This window comes from Chelonoidis abingdonii, chromosome 5 (assembly GCF_003597395.2).
Source record: "Chelonoidis abingdonii isolate Lonesome George chromosome 5, CheloAbing_2.0, whole genome shotgun sequence".
Taxonomy (NCBI): Eukaryota; Metazoa; Chordata; order Testudines; family Testudinidae; genus Chelonoidis; species Chelonoidis abingdonii.
In genome coordinates this window covers 142,958,315-142,985,987 of record NC_133773.1, presented here as the reverse complement: position 1 = coordinate 142,985,987, position 27,673 = coordinate 142,958,315, and the positions used below count along the sequence as shown (strand labels likewise).

The 27,673-nt window shown below is 41.8% G+C and overlaps 1 protein-coding gene across 3 annotated transcripts in view; it reads right to left on the bottom strand.

The window, feature by feature from the left end:
* Positions 1–27,673, bottom strand: part of EXOC6B (exocyst complex component 6B) — a 379,256-nt gene that overhangs the window by 75,468 nt on the left and 276,115 nt on the right. For 2 of the 3 annotated variants that reach the window (XM_075066684.1, XM_075066685.1), the window contains one exon: positions 21,493–21,566. In XM_075066684.1, the coding sequence (XP_074922785.1) occupies positions 21,493–21,566 (74 nt within the window). Of the gene's footprint in view, positions 1–20,029; positions 20,595–21,492; positions 21,567–27,673 lie in introns of those variants that run through there. The other variant, XM_075066686.1, reaches the window with a different exon arrangement.

Sequence of the window (27,673 nt, the reverse complement as noted above, 5' to 3'; positions counted from 1 at the left end):
GGAGGCAGTCAGAGGGTGGGAAGTGGGAAGGGGCAGAGGCCAGGCTGTTTTGGGAGGCACAGCCTTCCCTACCCGGTCCTCCATGCAGTTGCGCAACCCCGATGTGGCCCTCGGGCCAAAAAGTTTGCCTATCCCTATTCTGTAACAAGGAAATACCTCACCCAATAGATAAACATGACTGTCGCTGCTAGATTTGGTCAAATTTTTTGTGTAAACCCTTTTTTTAAAATCAAATACAGACTTTGATTAAATACATTTTCTTGTGAAAGCTTCTCTGTCACTCTCTAAAAGGTTTATGAAAAGTAAAATACATTTTTTGACCAACTTGACTCACTTCCCTTCAAATTAAATGTTCAGTTTTGTAATCGCTAATACTGTACATTTGCTACCTATATGCTAAATGCTCTGTAAACTTGATTATACTTTCTAAATAAATAGTTATTTGAAAAACAGTTGCTTTTCACTGTCTTAGAACAACTCAAAAAACTCAAAGTGAAATTTGTTCCCTTACTCTTATTAACTGTATTTCAGTAGTCCTTCGAGTCCCCCATCAGGGATCACTAATGGGGAACAGAGTGCCTATGAAGCCCACACGGGGTGAGGAATTCAGAATTGCTGCAGGGAAGGAAATGCAGAACGAAGAACAGGGGAGTCACAAAGCCAGGGACGTGAGAGAGAGGAGGAGGAAAGAAGAGAAACAATGGGAGAAACACTGGTGGTCCTAAAAGGGGAGTAGATTTTCCCACCGAGTGAGGCTGAATACAGCCATAAGGTACCCAACCAAACAAATAATGATCATAACTGAAAGTTTAGTTTCTATATAAAGGCCAGATTATGCCTATGACCTTTGCGTAAATCTCAAACTGGCTTCCTCTGAATCACACCTAACTGGTCTATCTTTAAAGAAAGCAATCTTAATAATAGAGGTCATAATGTCCACCGCCATCACTCTCGCTCCTGATTACTACCTATAGAGATTTCCTCACGACACTGAAAGAACACACACTACAGTCCTACATTTATGCGTAGTCCACAGACTATAGTTAGAATTGGAATTTGGCCCTCTCCACCCAATGAATTTGACATCCCTGTTGTAGGGTTTCTTGTGAGTGCTCCACTGCTGGAGGAGATTTTTGTTTTGATTAGATTAGGAGAACATTTAATTACTTATGTAAGAGAAAAAAACACACCAAATTATGTAAACGCTGCAAAGAGATACAGTGTTTGGGAGGGGGGGGGGGGAAGAGCCTTCCAATCTTGGCCATGTGTTGACACATTCTTGGGAATGTAGATTTGGTTGTGTAAATACTTTGCATAAATCCCTCAATGTAACGTTTATTGGGACATCAGCAGCCCCAACAGCTTTAATTCAAAACTTGCATTTTGCATTAACTGAAATGCATGAGTTTTGAATCTGGAACCTGAGCTCTTCCATCGGGATGCCAAATTGGATGACCCGCTTTGACGTTTAGTTCTTTAACAGAACTCCACGTTCTCTCTGCTACTCGCTGTTCCCACAGCACCTGCTGCTCATTGAAGAACTGACCTAAATACTGATTGCAAAGTGGAAGGAAGCAGAATTGCACAAAGGACTGAAAACAACAACAACAACTATCACTCCAACACATTTTTCTCTCATGTTGACCAACGCTGCAAGGTGCAGTAGATTATGGGTCAGGCGCAAATGCAATGAAATCTCAGGGAAGGAAAACATTATTTTAATCGAAATTATTCCCTTAAATTTTACAGCTGCTGGGCTTGCTATCTGTATTCTTGCTGCATAGAAGAATGATTGAGAGATTTAGCTCTCAGGCTTAAGTGAACTTAATTCTGAACCAGTGATTATCCAGAACATGCAAAATGGGTCAGTAGGTACCAACGCACCGCATCTGTAAAATATGATGCCCTTTAATAACTATAACAAGTTACTGATTGACTTGCACTTTTATCAAGCAAATCATGCAAGAATTTTTAAGCATTTTACAAAGGGAGGTAAGTATCTTCCTTTTGCACCTGGTGAAACTGAGGCACAGGCTGGTTGCATTTCTGATGCCGAATTGCTAAGTGAATAGTTGGCAACGTCTGCACACTGAAATCCTGACACCGAGGCTCCTGCTCTAACTGCTAAACCATACTGCCTCTATAAGAAGCCACTCTCCTGTTTGTGAGCTGAGAGTTACCTGGGGAAGTATCAAGCAAAACATTACAGGGTATTGCAGGGAGAGCAACTTGAGAACTATACTCCACTAGCTGATGAGAAGGAACCATGCAAGGGACTCACTAAAAACGTTTTATCCTCTCCTTTATGTATAACAAAATGGGAACTGGGAAAAAGGGTGAATTTCAGCTAAAATATAAAGTAGTAATATTTTGCATTTACCATCTATAGCATTTTTTCACTCCAGAGAATCCCTAAGTGCTTTGCAAGCTGTACCCATCCAGCACCAGAGAAATGCAAACACCTCTGGGGTTGGAAAGATGCAAGACCCAGGATGCTGCATATCAGTAGAGATGGAAATTTTGAAAGAGGAAAGCAAGTCAAACCCTGCTCTTCCATGAAGTGCTGTGGGTGGCTGATGCTTGGCTCTTATAAGCATTTTTCCTTTGAAGACCATAAGATGCTTCACAAAGGAGGGTAGAGTGCCATGTCCACACAGAACATACGGGACTGAATTGTCAAGGCTCTCCTGAAGGCCCCAGTGCAGTAAACTGCACTGCATCATCAACCGCAGAAAAGTGAAGAGCTGCCAGGATCTGAGGCTGTGGCTCCAAGGAGACTGCTGATGCCAAACCTGATGTTTATTCCCTTAAACCAGCCCCTCCGGAATAGATTTTTAAACACAGACTTTTAAAAACTCAAACAAAGTAGTTTCTGAAAATAGCAGATTTCACTAGTCTGGGCTATTTTTTAATTCAACACTTTGGAGCAGAATATCCCTCCTCCCCCATCCGCCTGAGACCTATCATGCTCACCCTGGCCAGCATTCCACGCAGTCTAAGTCAGGAACTTGGTCTGGTGTACAGAGTGCTGTGAATGTCTGACAGGCACAGGCAGGACAGATCAGCCCTATCAGTGGCATGGATACAGCAGTAATGCTTCTGGATCAATTCATCAAAAAGCAACGGAACAGTAAATGTCCTAAGGAGCCTCTGTAGTCACAGTCTATGCTACTGAGCTTGGACTACTTCATTCCAGTTCATTTTGCCTTCTCCTACGCAAACTGCTTCAAGTACTTCAAATGCGGAGCTATCAACCAAAAAAGGTTATTACTATTACCCGATTTCTCCTTATCAAAGGAAAAACTTTCCTGTGAAACTTGTCACTTAGATTCAATAGAAACATACAGAACATGGTCTCATGTCAAAGATCTCATACATAAGACCTTTGGTTTTGTGTATTATCTGAACAATGGCATTTGTAGCAGCACTAGGTCCCTTAAGCAATGCTTTAGCACTAACGCAGAGGTAGAAGAGTGCCAACTACTGGAAGACCAATTTTGTGCATTTCAATCTTCTTTGGTAATCTCCTATCCCCATGACTGTCCAGCAGGACTCAATTGTACTGAAGAGGACACAGCACACAATGGCATGACAGGGACAGTATTTGTATAAGGCAACAGTGTTATACAATACAGTACATTATAGTGTACCATACTCCTTCCAACACTTCCCATTCCCAGCCTGTAAAGTGATTTCTAAACTACTGCTAATTTTTTTTTTTTTTTTGGTCATGTCTAAGGAACTGCTGAATCTACTCGACACCTCCAAGCCATGACAGATGGCTCCACATGCTGCTGCTAATGCGCTGGAAACAGCCAAAGGATGCAGTTCTCTGCCTCGGCGTTGTGCATAAGCAATGTGCTAGCTTTAATGAAGTGGTTTACATTTCAATGGTTTTGTGCCCTTTTCTACTATTTATATCACAAGTGTGGTCAGATGAGTGAAGGAATAAAAAAGGGGAATGTTATTTCCACAGTCCATTACATCACCCTCTCCTCTTGGAACAACAAAATAAATAAATAAACTCTTGATATTAAACTAAAACATTTCTGCCATAAACACAGAGGACATAAGGTACGTGAAACACATGCATCCCATGAGGAACACCGAACGGCACATGACAAATTTCCCATCTCACAAAAAGATATTAGGGGATTCTCTGCCCACTGGATATGCGGACTACAGTTTGTGCCTCTCAAGAGTTCCCTTTCTGGCTAGCAGGTATTAGCTTTTCAACGTAAAGTGCCATTAAATATCATATTGAAAGGGCCAGCAAATGTTTTCAATATCTACAAATCAAAACCTTACCATATCCAAAAGCATATGAGGAAAACCACAACATTGTCAGAAACCAATCACTAATGATGCGTTCTTCAGGCACATTCCCCTTCTGTAACCCAATAGGTGAACGTTATGAGTGACTGCAAACAGAATGAAGAAGTGGTGTTTTACCCATGAAGGCTTATTTATGCCCAAATAACTCTGTTAGTCTTTGAGGTGCCATCAGACTCATTGTTTTTGTGGATACAGACTAACATGGCTACCCCTGATACTTGCAAACAGAATAAGAATCGTTATGTAACCTGCAGCGGTTGATGTTCCTGCAATAATTAGCATTTGTATAAAATTCAGCAGTACAGGTGTTCAAGGCAGTGAACATGTCTCATTCTAAGGACCAAATACTGCTCTCATTACTACCACTGAAATCAATGAGACTTAAGTTAAGCGGGCAGAATTTTGCTACAGGTTTGGAAATTACATGTACATTTATTATGCTTTCCCGATTGCACTACAAGTTTGGGGTCTAAGTCATTTTAAAATGAATTGAACTTTATTAATAGTAATAATGTCCACTCGAGAGAAGACAGTCAAACAAATTACGTGCTCTCAGTCTGACCTTAAAGAAATCCCCCAACCTAAAAATATAAATTTTTTTTTCCACAATATAAACCCACCCTCAATAAAAGTGCCTAACTTGTGTCAAACTAACCTCAAACGTGACGCAAATTTCAATCTGCTATTTTCCTCTGACATCCCAGAATGTGAATCTCAAGGACAGAACTGGCTGTTTGATTAGCTCCTAGTCCTGCAGAAGCAATTGTTTTCAAAAGAGCTTTGAAAAATAATTTTGTATGAGGCGTGCATTCGAGGAAGAAATGCCATTTACAAAAGGTTCTTTTTTCTTTTTCTTTCTCTGCCTCATATTTTAAACATTTAGAACAGATCAGGAACAGATTTCATACAAGTTTGTTCACAGGTACTGGATAAAGATGTGTTAGTTTTTACGGTACATGGTAATCAAAACAACAGTGCCACGCTACTTTTTTTGTTGGAACTTTCCGAGTCCATCAGCATGTTTAAATCCGAATAAGTCAGTTCATGCACAATGAGAATCTGTTTTAATTAGCGGATCTTTTCTGGGTACAAATTCTATTTCAGTCTACACGACACGTAACCGGTCTATCTGTTCACGTTCTCTTAAACTTTAAACAAAGCAATCACGTTTACTATAATTCTCATTCCCGATTACCATGACATTTCTACATCAGGCATGGTATGTCAGCAACCAAATTAAGCTATTAAACTCTGGAACATTTAACGTGATTAGATTTCAGAAACGGTTACTCTTCCATTTGGATAGATGTGATTTCTGTGGACAGGAAATGTTAGTGTGCTAAATAATGCTCTGCTTGATACACATCCATTGTTCTCTCTCTTATTGGCTGACTAACACCATACAATGGAAAAGCTGAAGGAAGTTTTGCCGGAAACATACTCCAACAGAGCATCTTGGGGAATCTTTGGCTCCATCATGTGTCCAAAATGAGCTAGAATAAACTCAAACACATACTTTCACCCTAGAAACTAATTCTAAGAATTTCATTCACCCTATCATAGAAGTTGCCAGATTGGATTAGACCTGAGGTCCATCTAGTGCAATATCCTGTAATCCTCCCATATAATATGGGATATTCTGCATAAGGTCTCCTCCTGATCTCTAACAGAATCCAGGTTAGACCCTGAATAATGAGGTTTCATATCCTTTCCAAATGTACATCATATAGCAGAAACCTTGTGACCTTTGTGTCCAGTGCAAACCAACTAACACAGCTCAAACATAAGATTATGAAATTATCACAGAAGACTGATCATAAATGTTAAGAAAAACTAAAGATTATTTGTTAAAAGCATTCACAAATGGTCAATTAATTCAAGAAAGTGAAGCTCGGTTTACAGATAGCTAAATTAATTAAATTATTCACAATTATTTGTTCAGTTGTATTGAGAACAGGGCTTCTACATGACACACAATGTAACCATCTCTCTTCCAACAGATTATTCATTCATTACATGTCAGTCCAAAAATATCTGCCATGTCATCTGAGATTAGTGTAGGTGAAAAGGCAAAAAGAATTCTATATTAGAGTTGGTCTAAATTTCTTGAAATTTTCATGACCATTTTTCACTGAAGTTTCAAAATTTCAGCAAAATCATGAATAAAACTTCTTGAAATTTGTTCAAGTTGTTCACCCAGGTGACTGTCTGTATATACCATGGATCTGTGGAGCCCTCGCTACGCTCCCCCCACGGCTTTTCCACCGGAGGGCCTTTGGAGTGTAAGCCCTGCAATCTTCTGGGAGAGTGAAAACCTGTTCTTGTGGATCCCCTAGAAGATGCAGCTTTTCAGGCATGCCGCTAGCCTGAAGGCTGGATTTGGCCTCTCCAAAGCTATAGAATTAATTAAGCGTAATACAACCTGACTGCAAAAAAACAACAAAATTTAACAGTGCCTTCTACTGGATCGAATCAAAACTGCAAGTCAGAGAGAGCAAGCCCTATATTGCCAACAGTATGTCCCCTTTAGTCCACATGGTAGAGGGTTTGTAACTTTGGAATGGGAAGACTTAAATTTTGTCCCCGATGTCACCATGAAGTTCTTAATAGTCACACTGTGCAACATCATGACAACCATGTTTTCCTGCGTGGCCACAGCTCTGTTTCAATCTTAAGGGTAAAAAGGGGCCCAGTTTGTCACTTAAATCTGGTATTTGAGATCACGCAATGAATGGTGCAAGCATCTATGACCCAGAGTTAAAACCAATTCAGTTCTAGTCATCCTGGAGCAGGACTTTCCAATTAAGGGAAAGTTTATTTTTTCAGTGATTCTTTGTAATGATATAAAAGGATGATGCAGCTCCCTGAAGCAGTCTTTAATGGATCAATTCAAGCAACAGTCTCTCTCTGCAATTAACGTGCCTCTCCTCCATCCAACTAATGTGCTTGTTTACACTATCTGGCAAACTGCAGATCAAGTGTCCATTTCATCACCAGGCTTCTTTTGCCTAAGCCAAGACTAACAGACCATGGTGGTAACTTAAACACTGAAAAATATGCACAATATCGATCCAAGAGACTTGAAGCCAGTTAACTGCTACACTAAAATATATCCTCGAGGGGATGTGCCTTCAGTGGGGACTGATAGAAGGAAAGAACTGAATGAATGGGAAGATCGCTAGAGAGATTAATATGTATGACACATGACTTGAATAAGGCTGCATTTTACTTGACTTATTCCATATAGCCACGAGTTAAATTTGTCAGAAGGGATTACATGGGAGAAGAATGTGAAACATACACCACAAAATGATCATGATTCTCTAAAGCAAATACTTATCTGGTATATCAGGACTGCTTCCAAATGATGCAGATGTGGTGCCTAGAAATGCTTAATAGCATCCAGTAATAATATGCACTAAATGAACAGATTACAGTTAGAGAAAACAAACCGTGTATGAAGCTATTATAAGAACATAAGAGACGCCATACTGGGTCAGACCAAAGGTCCATCTAGCCCAGTATCCTGTCTACTGACAGTGGCCAATGCCAGGTGCTCCAGAGGGAGTGAACCTAGCAGGCAAAGATCAAGACTTCTCTCTCCTGCCATCCATCTCCAGCCTCTGACAAACAGAGGCTAGGGACACCATTCCTTACCCATCCTGGCTAATAGCCATTTATGGACTTAACCACCATGAATTTATCCAGTTCCCTTTTAAATGCTGTTATAGTCCTAGCCTTCACAACCTCCTCAGGTAAGGAGTTCCACAAGTTGGCTTGTGCGCGCTGCGTGAAGAACTTCCTTTTACCTGTTTTTAAACGCCGCTGCTATTAGATTTATTTGCTGACCTCTAGTTCTTGTATTATGGGAATAAGTAAATAACTTTTCTTATCCACTTTATCCACACACTTGAATTTTATATACCTCTATCAATATCCCTGCCTTTAGTCTCCTCTTTTCCAGCTGGAGTCCTAGCTTTAATCTTTCTCATTGGGACCTGCTCAAACCCCTAATCGTTTTAGTTGCCCTTTTCTGAACCTTTTCTAGTGCCAGTATATCTTTTTTGAGGTGAGGAGACCACATCTGTACACAGTATTTGAGATGTGGGCATACCATGGATTTATATAAGGGCAATAATATATTCTCAGTCTTATTCTCTATCCCCTTTTAGTGATTCCTAACATCCTGTTTGCTTTTTTGACCGCCTCTGCACACTGCATGGACATCTTCAAAAAACTATCCACGATGACTCCAAGATCTTTTTCCTGACTTCTTTACCTAACTTCCATGAGATTTACCCGTCCAAAAGAGGAAAGGGTTTGGGACATTATGTAAATTGTGCACTAGTTCACCGCTGCCCCTGAAGGAGGCATCTAATTCTTTGAAAAATGACTCTGTAAAAGTGGTGTCACAGAGGATCAGTGGCACCTCTGCCCCTTGTGGTTTTTCTGACAGCACCCCTGGAAGTATTACTCCTGTTGCTCTTACCTGTCTCGGGCAGAAACTGGCAACACTTCCACTCTCAAGACTTGAACCTGGGTACATTACCCCTCGAATACCAACTGCTTAATGCAATGCAGGCTCATCTCAGTCTGGGCACATGCTCGATCCTCCCTTTGGGAACCTGTGACTGGGGATACTAACAGCCTTCTTCAAACTGAGTTTCCTTATTTAGCAGTTGGAACAAAGTATCAGAGCAAAAAGGATTTTACAACAACACACAGCTACATGCACAGTTAGCTTGTAGTGAATGGTTAGGTTAGAGAAGACTAAGTTGGCCAGCTAGCCTCTTCAGACCCAGAGCAGAACCAACTCATTCTCTTAGAACACAAAAGGTCTCCCATGACCCACCGTGGCCACAACAGACAGCACGTCCTGCTGCTCTCGCTCACCTCCCTTGTCTGTGAGAATCAGTGTTAAGTAGAAGACAGGTCCTCCAAGTCCAGAAGAAATCTATTACCATACTGCTCACTTTTCTCTTTTCTTTTGCTGGTTACAGAGCCCAGGGGTGAAGTCTCCTAGTAACTCAGACTAGTTTGACCAGGTCAGCCAGAGCATCCAGTGGGACCTATCCAAGATTCTTGGGCCACAAAGCCACTGTGATAAACTAGCTTGACCTCCTGTATAATACAGGCGAGAGACCTTCCCCAAAATAATTCCTACAGTAGAAATTTTAGAGAAACGCCCGATCCTGACTGAAAAATCATCATTGATGGAGAATCTACCACAACCCTTGGTAAACTGTTCCAAATGGTTAATTACTCTCATCATTAAAAATCCATGCCTTCTTTTTAGCTTCAATTTGCCTAGCTTCAGCTTCTAGCCATTGGAATGTGTTATACGTCTCTGTGCCAGACTGAAGAGCCCATTATCAAATATATGTTCCCTATGTAGGTACTTGCAGACAGTGATCAAGACACCCCTTCAACTTCCATTTGTTAAGCTAAATAAATTGAGCTTCTTACGTCTATCATAAGATGGATTATTTTATGATCCTTTCATCATTCTCATGGCTCTTCTCTGAACCCACTCCAATTTATTCACATCCTTCCTGAACTGTGGGCACAGAACTGCACACAGTATTCCAGTAAAATAACCTCTCCACTCCTAATAGAGATCCCCTTGTATATGCGTCCCAGGATTGCATTAGCTCTTTTGGCCACAGAATGACACTGGGAGCTCATGTTCAGATGATTATCCCCAAATCTTTTTCACAGTCACCACTTCCCAGAAGAGTGTCCCCCATCCTGTAAGTATGGCCTACATTCTTTGCTCCTAGATGTATATATTTACACTTAGCTACATTAACACACACATTGTTTGCTTGTGCCCAGTTTACCAAGTGATTTAAATCACTCATATTTCTAAGGTCTTCATTATTTACCACTTCCCCAATTTTGTGTCATCTGCAAACTTTATTAGTCAAGATTATAGGTATTCTTCCAGGTCATTGATAAAAATGTTAAATATCAGAGGGCCAAGAACTGACCCCTAAAAAACACCCAAGTTAGTTTGACAGGATCTATTTTCCACCAACCCATGTTGATTTGAATTAATTACATTACCCTTGTTTAGTTCTTTGTTAACTGTATCATCTGCTTCATTATCTTGCCCAGGACTGATGTCAGGCAGAAAGGTCTGTATTCAGCTGGGTCATCCCATTAACTCTCTTTAAAAACTGGCACTACATTAGATTTCTTCTAGACTTCTAGAATTTTCCCAGCGCTCCAAGATTTACTGAAAATCAACATTAACAGTCCATCAAGCTCCTCGGCCAGCTCTTTTAAAACTCTGGGATGCCAAAAGGATGCCCTTGCCATGGCTGCTCTGCTGTTTGCATGGTTAGACCAATTTGATCACACTGTATAGTAATCACTGGCCTAATGGCTCTCTCCATTGGCTGCAGGTGGGGGTACTAAAAACTATCTGATTATATGGGGATCTCTCATCCCCTTTTGTTAGTCTAACATACTATCTTAGAAGTCAAGCACGTAAATTACATTTTGGATACTTATCAAAATACGCAATTAATGCAGAAACACATGCTACTATTTTGTCAAAAATGGCATCAAAATTGGATTTCCAACATTTACTGTATTTCAATATTTCTGGATCAAACTTGTTATGTTTCCAAGTCAATCTGGGATATTTCTGATGTTTCACCAGTTTGTGTCCCATAATCCACATGTGAGGTTATGCTCTGCCCTCAACTACTCTCTCTTCATGGGGAGTGCACAGGTGTAGCCGAGGATTTGGAACTGAGTTAACACCAGCAACTAGAAACTCAGTAATTCTCTTAATATATGAGCTAGAATAGATTCCACCTCACTCTCTCATTACTCCTGTTGGCACCCCAGAGCCATCACCTCAAAAACTTACCGTCACTAAAGCAAGCAGATACGGCTCTAAAAAGAAGCTGCCATTTTACATGTATTTTAGAGCAGCACCATACTTTTCATGGCTAAACAACTGATGTTGAGTAAAGGCATGAATTTCCCAACTGTAATGAAACCAACTTCTAAACAAAGTAATACAAATGGTGAGAGAATTGCTTATCTGACCTATTAAATAAATAACTCATCCAGATTTCTAACAGCTACATTTATTCTTTTATTGGTTAGAGCTATAATTAACTAAAGTTTTGTGAGATGCAAACCAGATCTATCAAAATGCAAATTATTATAAAGAATGTATACTATTATTGAATGGGAGGTGGGGGAAAGGGCAATAATAGGGTAGGACAATGTTACAGAAATTAAAATACATTTTGCTGCAAAGTTTGCTGTTGTATAGTGCCACCTTGCTGTCAATTCGTCAATACAGGGCTGACATCAATAAAGTGGAATGTCTGTCTTTCTAAAAAGGTATGCTGTAGCACAACCACAAGTTATTGTATTTGATGCAGGAATCACTGGAGGGAAATTAGATGGCCTGTGTTGTCAATGAGTTGTCAGAGTAGAAGATCACAAAGGTACACGCTTCTCTTAAAATCTGAGAGCACTTTAGTCAGGATGAGAAGATATCTACTGCAGATCTGATTTTTAATGCTTCATAACCTTCATCTGCATCACTTTGTACTGCATGCTTCCTTGCAATGTAATATTAGAATAACAGAATCATAGAATCATATAATATCAGGTTGGAAGGGAACTCAGGACGTCACCTAGTCCAACCCCTTGCTCAAAGCAGGACCAATCCCCAACTAAATCGTTCCAGCCAGGAATTTGTCAAGTCTGACCTTAAAAACCTCTAAGGAAGGAGATTCCACCACCTCCCTAGGTAACCCATTCTAGTGCTTCACCACCCTCCTAATGAAAAAGGTTTTCCTAATATCCAACCTCAATCTCCCCCACTGCAACTTGAGACCATTACTCCTTGTTCTGTCATCTGCTACCACTGAGAATGGTCTAGATCCACCCTCTCTGGAACCCCTTTCAGGTAGTTGAAAGCAGCTATCAAATCCCCCTTCATTCTTCTCTTCTGCAGACTAAATAATCCCAGTTTCCTCAGGCTCTCCTCATAAATTATGTGCTCCAGCCCCCTAATCATTTTTAGTGCTCTCTGCTGGACTCTTTCAAATTTTTCCACATCCTTCTTGTAGTGTGGGGCCCAAAACTGAACACAGTACTCGAGAAGAGACCTCGCCAATGATGAATAGAGGGGAATGATCACATCCCTTGATCTGCTAGCAATGCCCCTACTTTTACAGTCCAAAATGCCATTAGCCTTCTTGGCAATAAGGGCACACTCTTGACTCATATCCAGCTTCTCATCCACTGTAACCTCTAGGTCCTTTTCTGTGGAACTGCTGCCTAGCCATTCGGTGCCTAGTCTGTAACAGTGAATGGGATTCTTCTGTCCTAAGTGCAGGACTCTGCACTTGCCGTTGCTGAACCTCATCAGATTTCTTTTGGTCCAATCTTCTAATTTGTCTAGGTATCTCTGTATCCTATCCCTACCCTCCAGCATATCTACCACTCCTCCCAGTTTAGTGTCATCTGCAAACTTGCTGAGAGTTCAATCCACGCAATCCTCCTGATCATTAATGAAGATGTTGAATAAAACCGGCCCCAGGTCTGAGCCTTGGGGCACTCCGCCAGATACTGGCTGTCAACTAGACATGGAGCCATTGATGAACCCGATGATCTAGTAAGCTTTCTGTCCACCTTATAGTCCATTACATTAGCTTAAACGCAATCCTGAAATCTCAGTCCTTGATTTGTTTGGCAAATATACTGTCTTTCCTTTGGCATCCTCTCATGCCGCTCCCACCTTGTCGTCATTTCCCAAAATCTTTCACTGGCTTTCTGTCTTGAACACATCAGATTTAAGCTCCTCCTCCTCACCTTTGCCCCTATATCACATAGCCCCTCCATTTCAAACAAACAGTCTGTCACTTCTTGTCCACCAAGGATGCTCTCCCTAAATCTCATCTCTTCCATAAATGAATCTTCCACTTGTCTCCTCACCAACAGTCTCTCCACACTTGTCCTGAACAGGCATCCTGCATTTTGTCTTGTCCATGTTAGTCTGTAAGCGCTTTAGGGCAGGAATCATATCTTATTCTACGACTTGTAAAGTGCCATGCACCATTATGACACTATCAAAATGGTTAATGATAAGGATACTCTTCAGATCAAGTGCTATACAGTGAAGAGTCAGGAAAACTGAAGTGTTTTTCTTGAACAATTTTCTTCAAAATTCTTAAGAGACGATAGTTGCATGGCTGGGACAAATGTCCCATCGTTAAGTCAGTAGCTTTCATGGAAAAACAGGAAAAGGACTGCAGAGATCTGGAGCACGTACTCCTCACAAAATCCTTAATACTGTTATATTTTGTACCATCATTTTGTGTATTTCAGCTTTTTACCGATCCATAACATAACTAAAATGAGAAATGATCTGAGAGACTGTAGATTCTTTGCCTGGCAGAACACTGATAGCCCTTTCCCAACAAAAAGCAGAACACCACCACATCAAACCATGATCACTCTGAAAAGGAGAAGGTACTTTGAAAAAAAATAATAATTGGGGGTAGTATCACCACACTGCCTCTTTGGGGATAAAGGATTGCGCTACAGAACTGACTTAATTACCCAGTGGGCCCCAAATAATTGAAGCTAAAACATTCCTAAAATACACCTCAGCTGAATTCTCACTTTCGCAAGCAGCAAAATGAGCAGATTTTTTTAAATCTACAGGATGAAGGGAAGCTATCGAGCAAGGCAGCTCACTGAAGGTTCCTTTATGGACGGCAACTCCATTCAACATGCATAGCTTTCCTAGCCAGCTGAAGAGTGACAGCTTCCAAGCATGCAGAGATTATTGGAGTGTATTCAGTTTCACAAGCAGGGATCTTGAGGTTAAGGGCATCCACCTCTGGCCTTCTTCATCCCCCATCAATCCTGCCTCAATCAACAGGTTAAAGGTGAAAGTGGGCCTTATCACTCAACTGGTGTCCGTTTCCCTGATCAGATGACTGCCTCACAATCTCCTGCAATTAGAGGGCATCTGCCGTCAGGGTGGGGAGGAGAGGTTTGTTGCTACCAACAAGCTGGCTAACACCATCTAGCTACGACTGTTTAGAACCACTCCCCATTACATGGCAGAAATTTCAAAGTGACAGTTATCTGATCTTAGGTGTAGGGAACTGATGACACATCCAAAGGGGCTTATTATCCCTAAGGATGACAATGAGAGTTGAGCGAGCTCAGTAAAAAGCAGGATCAAGACCCCAAATTTTAATAAATAACTAAAATGTGCTCCCAGTCTAGATGCAACTTTTCCTGTTCACCGAGGTTTTGGGTGGAAATGGAGTTTTATCTGATTGCTTGTTCCACCACTGAAGGAAAAACAGACTAGCAAAGACATCCACATAAAATGAGTGCTCATACATTTCCTTGCACAGTTGTTATGATTCAACCTCTCACGGCGTTGGGGGCGAAATTACATGATTCTCACAATAAGCTTCCACTCTACTCCTTACTTAGATAGGACCATAATGTTACTTCATAGATGACAACTGAATCTCTGACCCTGGAGAGTTTACAACGGAAGGGTCCAATCTTTCTGACAATTAATATCGAACCCCCTGCTACATTTACTCCCACAATATCCACAGGAGTACACTGTAATGAAAGAAACCCGGGCAGAATTTTTCTAGACTAACTGAAGCACTAACAGTATATGTTTGCACTCTTGATATTTTGTTTGAAGGCTCTGAGGAGTATCTAGGCTGGCTAAATCCCCAGGATGCCAATACATCCTTTCTGGATCAAGGGTGATGGGTTTTGATGGAGTCTGAGCAGCTGAATGAACTAGGAGGTTGGGTGAGCTTAATATAGTTGAACTGCAAAAAGCCATGTTTAAAGTACCATAAAGACTAGCTTAAACCCACCAAAGCAAGGAAATTCGGAGTTAAGGCTCTAAATCCACCTTCGTGCCTTTTATTTTATTTGTTTAACTTCTTGCAGAGTAGTGTTAGCTGAAGATCGTGTCAGCCTGGATATCAGCACAAACTCTGATTCATCTTTCCTTTGTGAGTCAGACATTTAGCATTAGGTAATTCACTGATTTTGAAGAAAGGTGCCTTTTTCAAAACTTTTATTTTTTACTGCCCCCAAAACACATTCTGAGCCTAACAAGCAAGCAGAACATTAGCCTGGATTCTGGAATCTGCTGCTAGCTCTTTTAGGATGGTTTAGTTGCTCCACAGAGAATTCCTCCATCATGTTTTCAGGAGCTGCAGGGTTGAGAGAGTCATCCTAAGCAACACCCACTTGGCCTATGGCTAGGTCCAAGGTTGGGAAGGGGCATATTCAGAATCAGAAGGAGTATATGTGGCTGGAGTGCTCTGCTCTGGACAAATGGACTAACCCATTAGGGGGCCATTCAAAGCCACCAGGAATAAGGACAGCGCTTGGCAGTCCAAACTCACAATCCAGGAGGAAAAAGGTGACTTAAAGCCACCTTGCCTCTTCCTATACCCATCAAAATGATCTCTCTTGAGAAGTGCAGTTCCGATTCAGTGTCATAGTTCCTTCCAAGAAGGGTGCACTGTCTTGATTTGACGTAGCACTACCATAAGGAGTTGGAAAAATAAGAAGGGGCTGGGGGCAGGAGGACTAGGTGACAATAAAAAGATTTTGATGACAGGACAACGTGGCCATCTTGAGGATTTTTTTTCCATTATTTGTTGTCGCCTTTCTGCTCCTTCACTTCTCCCAGGTTATCGGTGGAAATGAATTTTTAGGGACACTTCAGTGTCACAGCCAATAGATTTGCAGAAGGCATTCTAAGCGCAAGGAATGCCATGGAACTTAGGTGGGCACCCCGTGTGACTGTGTCAGACAGAGCAGCCTCATGGTTACAGCACAGGGAGTTGCCATTAGAACACTTCAGGTTCCACTCCTGGCCCTCCCACAGACCTGTTGCATCTTCTCTGATATTAAGCTCTTGGTAATTCAGTTTGCTCACAGATTAAATGAGCATTATACTTACTTGCCTGTCTCAGAGGGTGTTGAAAGGTTTGCCCTACTGTTCCTAAAGCACTCAGAGATCCTCACTTGGAGAGCATTATCAAAACCCAAGGTATAACTACTCTCAAATCTCCCACAGGAGTAGCTTATTAATGCAAGGATCATCAATGAAACAGTTGTTTAAATGGGGCATAATGAATCCATGACTTTGCATATGACGTACCGCTTTCCAACAAGGCATTATGGTAAATATTTTCAAAATCAGGCAACTAAATTTAAATATGGATTTAGAAGGCTAACTTTAGGCACCAGTTTTTGAACATATTGACCTATAAAAGTTAATTTTGTGCCTTTCTAGGCTGAGCTAAAAGACCCAGCTCTGTTAGCTCAAAGAGTGGTCCAGCGAGTTACACTCCATTAGCGAGGGATGCACAAGTAGCGACCAAAACCTATGAAATAAGAGGACTGAGTGGGGATACAACACAAAGGGAGAATTAGGAGTACTATAATGGGATGAAATGAAGGAAAGGAAAATTTATGCCGAATATCAGGAAAGATATCCAGATGATACAAAGCTATAGTACATTCGCCTCCCAGGGGAGAGGTGGAAGCCTCATTGCTTGGGGGGATTAAACACTAAATAGGAAAGAAAACACATCTAGGCATATGGCAGTAGGGCAATGCTTTACAAGCTGTAGCTCCTTGATATCAACAATCCAGGAAGCCATCTCCTGCTGCATCAGCAGACTGGAACTTTTAGGCTACTTCTACCCTGCATCTGAGAGTGCACTCCCCAAAGTGGGTAGACAGACAGGCGCTAGCTCTGCTCCAGCTAACACCCTAAAATTAGCAAGTGGCTTAGGAGGTGATTAGGCTAGCCACCTGCGTGAATACCGTGGAAGTCGGGAGGACTTGTAGTTGGGAAGGTTGGCTGACCCGGGGCCTGTGTCACTGCAGCCACATTTCTCATGCTATCTTGATCAGATCTAGCACTTGACTGTCTACCTTTACTAGGAAGCAGGCTCCCAGCTGCTCCAGGCCTACCCGTAGCGTGCCAGGCTGTGAGAGATGGGGAATATTGCATGAGGAGCTGGTCTCTCCCTGACAAAGCAGTTTACAGAAGGATTTAGTTAGAGTTACTGCAATAAGGAATACTCCTGCCTTGGCTGGGAGGTGAACTGGATGGAACCCAATGGGACATTTTGTCATGTCTACTTTCTAGGATTCAGAGATTAACGCTGTGATTAGCCACGTTTTGCAAGGTCTTCTCTTTCAACTGAAAAATGGGCTTCAAATATGCAAGCGCGTGTGTGGACCAAAGACATGTCAGAGGGTTTGCCACTATCTTAGCTTCCGCTTCAGGGAAATATTCAGTTTAACTGACTTAATCTCTCTCTCATGATTTGCACATTGTAGTATGTATTTCATCAAAGCATGAAACAAGCCATTTTTGACATCTTTTAACAAGTGGTTCTATACATTGCTGCACACTCAGTGGGACGGGCAGTCCCCATCCAGGTGTGGCCCAGGACTAAATGTAAGCACTCGGTGTCAGGCTCATGCAATTGACTGTTTTCAACCTGCCTCTAGTTTATGAAACTAGCCCTATGCAGAGAACAGAAATACATTTTCTTGGAAAAAATGGGAGAATCAGTGCTTACTGTCAAGCTGTCATGACCCGTTCTGGGGGCATGCTTTCATGCTGCTGGCTGGCGAGCATAGCCTTGAACGCAATTACTTCCTAGCATGAAACTGACAAGAGCGACACAAAGCAGACTGCAAGGACAGTGCAGACAGCATCGCAGTATGAAAGGTGTCTGTTGGTATGGGGCTAAACACACAAATCTCTCATTTCATCCAACTTTTACCACCAAGTTCTGATTAAAAGATGAGCTGGAGATCCACATTAAAGAAATAAATGTATCTCACCAAATAACCTTCCAATTAACTTTACCATGTCTATGAATGACCAATGAACTGTTTTTTAAAAAAATACGGCTTTTCACTTTTTATTTCATGCTACTCATAAAACAAGGAAGGCTATCTATGATTATACAGGTAACGTGGGAAGCTAGGGAATATGGTGGGAGAGGCGAGGAAAGTGTATATTTGAGGGAAACATACTTTGATTGTCATTCAACGTAAACCCACAACCACAACTGGCTTTGGGACACAGTAAAAGATGCATATAAAATGTTTGCTGTTTGACAAGTGGTAAGCAAAACAGCTGTTATAAACTCAAAGAAAGCAGTTGTCTAAGTCTTACCCCACTGAAGGGGTTTGAAGAGGTGACTTTCAAATTTAGCTCTGGCAAGTTCCTACCGTTTCACATGACAGAACAGTGACAGAGCAAAAGTGTCCGTGGAACACCCCAAACACATATTTATAGAAAAACAAGGGTTCGGGTTTTTTCAAATTGCCTGTGGTGAGAAAATCAGCACAGCTCCATGTATGTGCAGGGGGTGCAGAAAATTCCTTGCAGGATCAGAGCTTCGCACAGTGAAAATCTGTGCCGACACGGAATTTATATTTATGTAAAATGTCATGCACCGCCCTGTATGAACAAATGATATCTGTACTTCCCACAGGTTTTAGAAAGACACAGAATGGTCAATTACCATGTGCTACCTAAGCAATACCCTACTTGTATCAAGAAAGTATCACTCCGACACTCAAAGCTATAGTGTTGCCTGTCCTGAACTGCAGATTTCACTAGACAGGCTAGGTGAGTCAGGTCTTTCCTGTAGCTGAGCACAGATTACATCTTCAGCAAGTTATCAAAAATGCTGAAGACCAGTTAGTGGAAGAGAAAGAACAGAATACACTTAGCAGCAGGAAACTTACCAACAAATACAATTAGAAAAAACTTGTGTAGAGGAGAGTATTTGACAGAGGAGCAGAAATACTATGTGCAAAAGGTGGAGGGGAAATGAAAGTGCCGCTCCATATTGTTTTCGGCTTAAATGCCGTGCAAATGGGGCACTTATCTGCGAAATGCGATCCCCCGAGGCACCGTAAACAGGAGTACTTGTGGATCTCCTGTCAGCAACGGCCGGAGGCCGGCCAAGCACAGACTAAGAACCGGTGAGCCGGGCATGGGCTCCGGCACCGGTTGCAGGGAAGGGGCTACTCCCCAAACCCCATTAACTAACATTAAACTAACTATTAAGAAAAACGTATAAGGATTATAACTGTATAAATGTATACACAAGAACTACGAGTAGCTAGGGAAGCGGAGGTCAGCTAAGCTGCGCTCCACTGTTCCAACGACCGACACGGGCGGTAAGAAGGAACTGAAGGGCGGCTGGGTCGGCAGGGGTATATATCCGGCACCATGGCGGCGCCACTCCAGGGGGCACCCTGCCGACCCACCGAGTGTTGCTAGGGTAAAAGTCTTCCGACGAACGTGCACGTGGCGCGCACACACCTAACTGGAATGGATATGAGCAAGCACTCGAAGAAGAAGAACAGAATACACTCAGCAGCAGGAAACTTACCAACAAATACAATTAGAGAAAACTTGTGTAGAGGAGAGTATTTGACAAAGGAGCGGAAATACTAGAAAGGAAACAACAAGTGGACCATCGTATAGCTGTATCCTGGCTCATGTTGAATTCACTTGGGTGCATACTGCCCTTATAAACCATATTAACACTACACGTACGCTGGCCAGCAGTTAATACACTGTTTCATGTAAGCTAAACATTGGAGAAGCATTTTTACGGCATTAAATTCTTTAGGAAAAAACCACAGCGTTCCTCTTCAGAATCTCTGCATTCATCTGCGTCTCTTTGGAGAAGAACCAACACCCCTATATTACCGAAAACACAAGGTCATGGGTGCTTTACTGACAACTCCGCATGTGGTGCTGAAACACTTATGTATGCAAAAGCATGAGATTCGGCAATGACAACTCATTTCTTTCCTGCGAGGCATTTTTTAAGACAATATTGCAAATGGACCATACATGTAACCGAATGGACAAGTTTGATATGGAAACAAACCATGCAGAACTGAATTCCCAAATGTAAGTGGGTGTGTGGAGATTCATTATTATCATCATCAAACTTTAATGTAGCTTTGCAGAAGTGTCATTGGATGACAGATTACAATGCACATCAATTGGATTCGGAGAGGGTTCGCAATCCATTACGGGTTAAAAGCTGTTCCGGCATGAATCAGAGTCACAGCGGTGAGGAGATCATCGATACAAGGGATTATGCAGATTAAAGAAATACCCTGTGCATCTGAAAGTTTTCAGAATGCAAACTATGTCAACCCTGAAAACAAGAGGCACTGCATCATTATGGCAGGAGAGACAAAGCAGGTGGGGTTTAACAGACAAAAAAAGATTGTTTTAATAGGAGAGAAACATCAGTCATCAAGTCTTACTTCATTCAGACTTTCTATCCAACCCCATCCATCTTCAGTGCCAAGAGATGACAGGGCCCTGCTCCCTTCTTCCCCCTGCCTGGTATATCAATAATGCCCATTTCTACCATAACAAATGACTCGCTAGAATGGTCCTTTTCCCTAAACTGGCTTGCCAAGCTCTAGGGATGCCTTAGTACCTGCTATGGTTAACATGACTATAATGGGATCCCTTGTGAGGTAGGCATCAATGGGCGGAGCCTTTTGTACCCATCTTCATACACAGCCACTTTGTCATTCATGGCTGGGGAATGTCTGCAAAAGAGGGAGCTGAGGGAGGAAAAAAAAAAAAAAGACACACCCACCCACCGCCCTCCCACCCCCTACACAACCCAGAATGCAAATTCCTTCGCCCTCCTGAAACGCTTCTCCGGGCATTATCTGCGAACAAAAGTGCTCCATGCAGGCAGTCTCTGCATCACTGCTCTCTCTGTCAGCAACACCTGCTTAGTGTCAGCACAGAGAGTTTCAGAGTTATCTTTTTGCCATGTCTGCAGAAGCCAACCAGAGCACAATGTCTTTCTCCCTTTCCCCTACACCACCAACTCGTTCACCTCGGCCACTCCTAGGACCCTGGATAGCTAAATAAGTTGGCGGTCTTGAGTACTGGGGAGAAAGGGAGAGAATATAGGTCTCTGGCCTGAATCACCAATGCTGCTTCCCCTCCCCTCCCTTTTCCTTAAGACCTGATGGTCTTCAGTCACACATCTTAAAAGAAAAACAAAAAACAAAAACACAAAGACTTACTTGTCTCAAGTCGATGAAGGCCAACTGCAGTGTGTCCCCTTGGAACCCAGGCACTGGCCCGGATCTGGCAAACTCTGTGGGAAAGAAAAGAGGATAAAAAGCGCCTTTAACTAACCATGGACAGGGAGATTGGCAGACGGATGACAGGGAAGACAAGAGAGACTGGGGGAGAGGAGGACTGCACTTCTAAGGAGTCATGTCTCCCTCGCTTCAGCTTCTTTGTTTGCCCTTCAAAATTTGTGTCATCAAAACACCATTAATTCCACCGTCCTGACAGCAAGGAAACTGTACTAATTCGACCTGAAATTTATTCCCATGAGCCGCACTGGGCTTCAGAGTATTTGTTTTGTGAATGGACAAACAACTTGCAAAGAAGAAAGGGGAGGTGGGGGTGGAAAAGTTTTTCCTCTCAACACAATAAAATCTTCAGCTGTGAAAATCTTTTCAGTTCCGAAAGCTATTTATATTTTCGGGCACTGAAGGTATTTTCTAATTTCACGCCTATCACTGGGTTCCATAAGCATTCATCAAAAAAATATGCCCAGCAGCACCATTAATTATTCTGTAGCAGATTATCTGCATTTTCTGGTATGAAACATTATTGCCCGTATACAAGCACCCAAAATGGGAAGAACTGCTCCCACTGTGTGGCCTATTCCTTTATTTTGGAAGTGGACTTTTGACATCTGAATAACGTTGGTTTATAAAGCAAAGAACACTTCCAAAGCCACGTCTACCCCTTTCTGGTGTAATCTGGCCCCAATCCTACACTCCGGTGGTTTATTTTTCTTCTAATGTATTGGTTAAACTCAGTCTAAAACTAATATGGGGGACTATACATTATGATTTCAGGTCAGAGGATCATTTCACAGCTCTTGGTTGATAATTCTCACAAAGAGGCCGATAACCGTATTTCTCCTTGCTGAGCACTTGCGTTGAAGGCCTGTTTCAGGCCATCTGATCTTGCCCAAGTTTACTAAACCAACCATTAGAACGACTCTTCATACAAAACCAGGACCTCACTTAGATACAAGGATCATGGCTGAATCTCCAACCTCACTTTACTCCCTCATGTCTAAGTGCACGTAGTTTATGAAGTCACCTAGGAATACCATACGCCAGTGGTATGCCCTATACTTTTGCCAGGCTCAATGTTGTTGCTTTTGTGGAATTACAGTATGTCAGCCTGGGACAGTTTGCAGGAGACACCGTTTACTTTGTGCCATGCCTGTACAGAAGAAGAAAAAATGCTCTAAGCTACAGTTTTTAAATAAAATGATCCCAACACCGATGATTTAGCATCTACTTCAGCACAGTTATTCATCATGTCAGGACTTTTTAAGATCGGTGAGCAGCCCTCAGCCTAGCATGAAGCCTCCACAGAGCAAGAAGGGTGTAAAGGAGGATAAAACCAAGGTTTCACTTCCCATCTTCATGCCCAGAGTAAGGTACTGAGGGATAATATATGGTTAATCACAAAGCCCTAAATGGTGCCACCTCACTCCATATATTCCCTTCACTGGAAGCCTGCTTCCATTATTTTTCTCACTTTGAAGTAATACCAAGAAGGAAAAATACATTTAAGAATCACATTTTTAAAGGCCCTGATCCTGCAGTCCAGTCACTTGAGCTGTCTCACTGGCTTTAATGAACCACACAGAATTTGCCCTATTTCCAAATTCTCATGCAATTAAGATCATTTGTCCCCCCCTCCATCGCAACTTTTTTGTTCAACTGTCGGAGAAGGTACATCCTGCAATTTGGAGATTGGCTGCCATGTCCTTTTTAAAGTGCCAATTTTCAAATGTCAAACTGTTTAAAATACCAAAGCAGTCTAAACTGGCATTATGACTAACCTCTCAACCAGGCATTTCCAAAGTGACTCTCACTGTAGTACAATAAAGGAATAGAATATTTGGAAAATTGCAGAAAGTTGGTTTTTGTTACAGAACTCAGAGGCAGTCAGATTAATAAACAGCTTTTCAAAACCAAAATTCCACATCTATGCTACTAACAGAAACTTAATTTAACAAAGAACTTAAAAAAATCTAATTTAAATTTCACCATTCAAGATGTTTGGCAAAGAAAGGTCCATCTCTGATGGTCCCTAAATATGGGCATAAGGCCTAAATTTAGGCCTGTATGTTTGACAAGTTTGGTTTTGATTTGCATTTGCACATCATGGAGATTGTATAATTAAGCTAGGCTGCTCAGTTTCGAGTCAATTCTCCAGGTACAGCACACTGGGCTGCAATGTCCAGGCTGCAAACAGTCCAGCGGAAAGTTGAAATTTAAAATGACAAACTATTTTCATTGAATTAGTTTTAAATTTCATTAAACTATTTATATTCATTTTACTGTGCATTTTGTATAAACTTATTTAACAGACTCAATTTCACCCGTGTGCTCACGGGACAGTCCATGCTCTAAGAGGGACTTAAGCAATGCAAAGGTCTCATGCAGGTGCTCTGCAAGAGGCGATTTTCTGTTACATGCCCATCCCTACAGCATCTGGGCATGTTCACATAATACAAAAACCCAATATCAAGCTTTTAACTTTGAGCATATACTATCTGAACACCACACACATTTTAAATGCAGGAAAAAGCCTTCTGGCTTCCCAAGAATGCACAAAAAATATTATCACTGAGATGGTGTATTTAAGGGGCCTGTCTATAGGTTTCCTGCACTGGGGCACCATGTTGTAACAAAGGAGTGTTTTGAGAGGGGCAGGAGTAGATGCTTGCTTCTATGGATGTGGCCAAATCCTGTTATATCTACAGCCAAGTGAACACGGAGAAATATCAGAAATTATTTTTTTTTGAAAAAAGCCAGTTTGTAAATTCAAGTGTCTAAAAGCTGCTAGAAACTAATTTAGAATTCTAAACTCAACTGTAAGATTCCCAATTTGTGCAAATTTGGCTTTCAAATATTCGTGATAATTTGTTTGCAAAAGATCTGCTGATGATATTCTTGAATGTTTCCAGATAAGCAATATATTCCCAAATCTTGTGATCTGTTTAGGGGAAATTCAAGGTAAAATCCATCCCATCCATTACTTGTGTCCAATTGTTAGCTCTGCTCTAGTTATGTTGAGGAACCATGTTACAACCCTGTCTGTAGTGGGGTGTTGCACACTTTAATAAACAGCTGTAATAAAGTATGGTCCATCCTGTGCAGGGAACAGTAACCCATGTTACAGCACTTCTGTATTAAATATATCACTAACTCAGTAAATTCTGTAGTGCAGAGTGGCTCAAATGGTAACTCCTCAAAAAACTGGTGGAGGCATGTATTTCATGAATAATATATCCAAGGAGTGAAACAGGCGATGAGATCATTATTATACTACATGCATTACAGTACAAATGAGATCACAGATCTTGCTTATACGATGCAATGTGCACACTGACTTCAAGGGATTGGAACAGGAATGAATGGGGTGTTTCACCACATTATTATTACAAAGTACTGCAGCACCCTCTGTACTCATAGTTCACGTTTTACATACCAATGCCACAAACTTATCTGGGGAAAGGAAATGGACAAAGTCCTTTTAAAAAGGAACAGAGCTTTAAAGGAGAGACACAGCCAGTTCTTGGTTTTAATCTCCTCAATCGGTACAGTTTTCTCAGAACGACCCAGCACAGTGGTGGCCTCGGCACTGTCAGATTCGTTTATTGTACTTCCTTCACTACCAAGGCGAGCGGCGAGATAGAGCAAGCCACCTACTACACGGCCCCTTGAGCAGAAAATCACAAGAGAATAGAGCAGATCTGTATGCGGCTGTTTGTACAAAGCATTTAGCCAGGCTAAAGGTTTGAGCGGCTTGTGTTCAGGCCAAAGTAGTAATGTCTTTGCAAGGGCTACAGCTAGGGCCAGCCAGGGCAGGTTACAGAGGGACTCCAGCCTCTTTTCCAAAAGGCTTCTCCAATGAAAGAATCAAGGAACTGCTAAGCAATGAACAAAGAATAGAGAGTTCAAACACACAAGGAAAAAAGGCCCCCATTGTAAATTAATGATACAGAATTTTGGAATCTCCTTTCATTTACTGTACACAGCTATACATGCAAATATACAAGTACAGAGAGATTCTACTACATTGTGTGTAGTTAGAAGTAAACACCGTTGGCTTCTTTATTCCCAAATTCACTAATTTATGGACAAGGTTTTCTGCATGATACATGTCCCACCTTCAGAATGATGGTGTGGACAGGTGGTACAAAGATTTTGTTAGCACTCATTTACTGCAATCTGCATAATTTGCACATGGTTTCACTACTTGTGAATGACGCAGTTATCCCAAACTCATGTCAATTAAACGTTTATTCCAAACCATGAAGTTCTGCTTTTTTTTTTTTAACACACAGACACAGACAGACAGACACAGACACAGACACTCTCTCTCTCTAGGCCTCTTTTGTCATTATAGTAGCTGAATCTATATACACACTTTTTTCTGATATTATATCATGTGTATAATGTATTTCACACACACACCCTTGCAAAATCCTACCTTCCCACTTGCCCATGCTGTGCAATATTTTTGCCCCATGTCAAGATGATAATTAAAGAAGCACATTTTCTGCATGGGCTCCTAAATGCTCAGAAGAGGTTTGCAAAGCTGACACATATACTTTATTACTCTTCTATACACTGACATTGTTGGTAGGACTAGTGGAGGAGGTGGGTTTGCAGCAGACCTTTGGAGAGAGAGAGGGGGGCCTGGACTATAACAGCTGAGAGTCTGTTGCAGGAAAAGGGATGGCATCAAGGTAGGGTTTGAACTGTGGCTGCCTGAGGCCTCCCCCCATCCTATTATGGGATTATGAAGTTTCATACAGAGAAGATTTAATCCTAGACGCTACAATGAGTCTAGACCAAATAATGGTAGAAGGGGACAAGGGTTTTTAACTGATATTATAAAAATCACTGAACAGTAAGGAAACAGAAAGGGCAGGAAAAAGACTCGGTAGGGAGGAGTTGGAAGAAGCAAATTAGGGAAATCTTGCGTGGCAGGAGAGAAGCAAGCTCCTCCTATCTATTTGGGGAAAGAGTAGGAGGGGAGGGCTAGCTTGGTAGGTGTTAACAATATGTGAGAGGACACAAAGATAATCGGCACATCTGGAAATGAGGGACGAATAAAAATTAGACATTGCAGCCCGGACGGCAATCCTGTACAGTATCTAATGAGAGCCCCAGACTTCACAGTGCTCCAGAGCTGGGATGTATAACAGCGATTGAGTCTGAGAGTTGTAACAGTGGTGGAACATAGCTGAACAGCATACAGGGTGGAACTTGAGATGTAGGAAAGAGAACATGGGAGCGAAGGGCAAACGGAGAGAACTAAGATGCAGGTGTACTCAAATGTATGTATAAAGGAGGTGGGTGACAGTGAGATTTTGAACAGAATTGGGAAGAAGAGTTGAGTGAAGAGAGCATATACACAGCCATAAGATCCATCAAGGGAAACACCAGACTCACTAAGAAGACTAAAGGACTTGGGGATGGATAGGAATTTGAAGGACAGATGGTGACAGGGCTCATCTGCATACAGAATGAAGACCCCAGGGAGGATAGGAAAAGGAGATCAAGATGTATGAAGGAACAGTTTCCACCAGCAAGAAAGTTGCCTGCTATGGAGTCATTCTCAGCTTCCATAGTGCTGAAAAGGTCTATGGCTTTCTCTACAAGATCCTAGGCAAGAAATGGATTTCCACCGGTGAGCAGTGTCAAGCATAGGATGTACATGTATATTGTATCTATTTATGTACAAACGGCTAATTCAGCAGGAGATGCATATTGTGGATGGCTCAGGAATAAGAATCAGATTGGGATACTTCCAGAAAGGGGTGGGGGCAAAAATTTGCACAGAAAAAAGGAACACACGCATAATCTGTATACATTTTGGACACCTACATACATGGTATGCCTTAGTGTGTACCATACATTTACACACATTCATTAAAAAAATCAAGATGTGCATGTAACCTAAAATAATCATCTGCACTAACTTTCCTCTCTCTCTCCAATCCCACCGCATTGTTACTAGCACTCGCTGCCCTCTTGTGTGTGTGAGACAAACATCTCCCACATTGGGTGCAGTAGAATAAATTTATTAGTGATGCTGCTGCTGCTGATGATGATTAGGGTTAGGGTGGGAAGAACTCTTAGGGGGTCC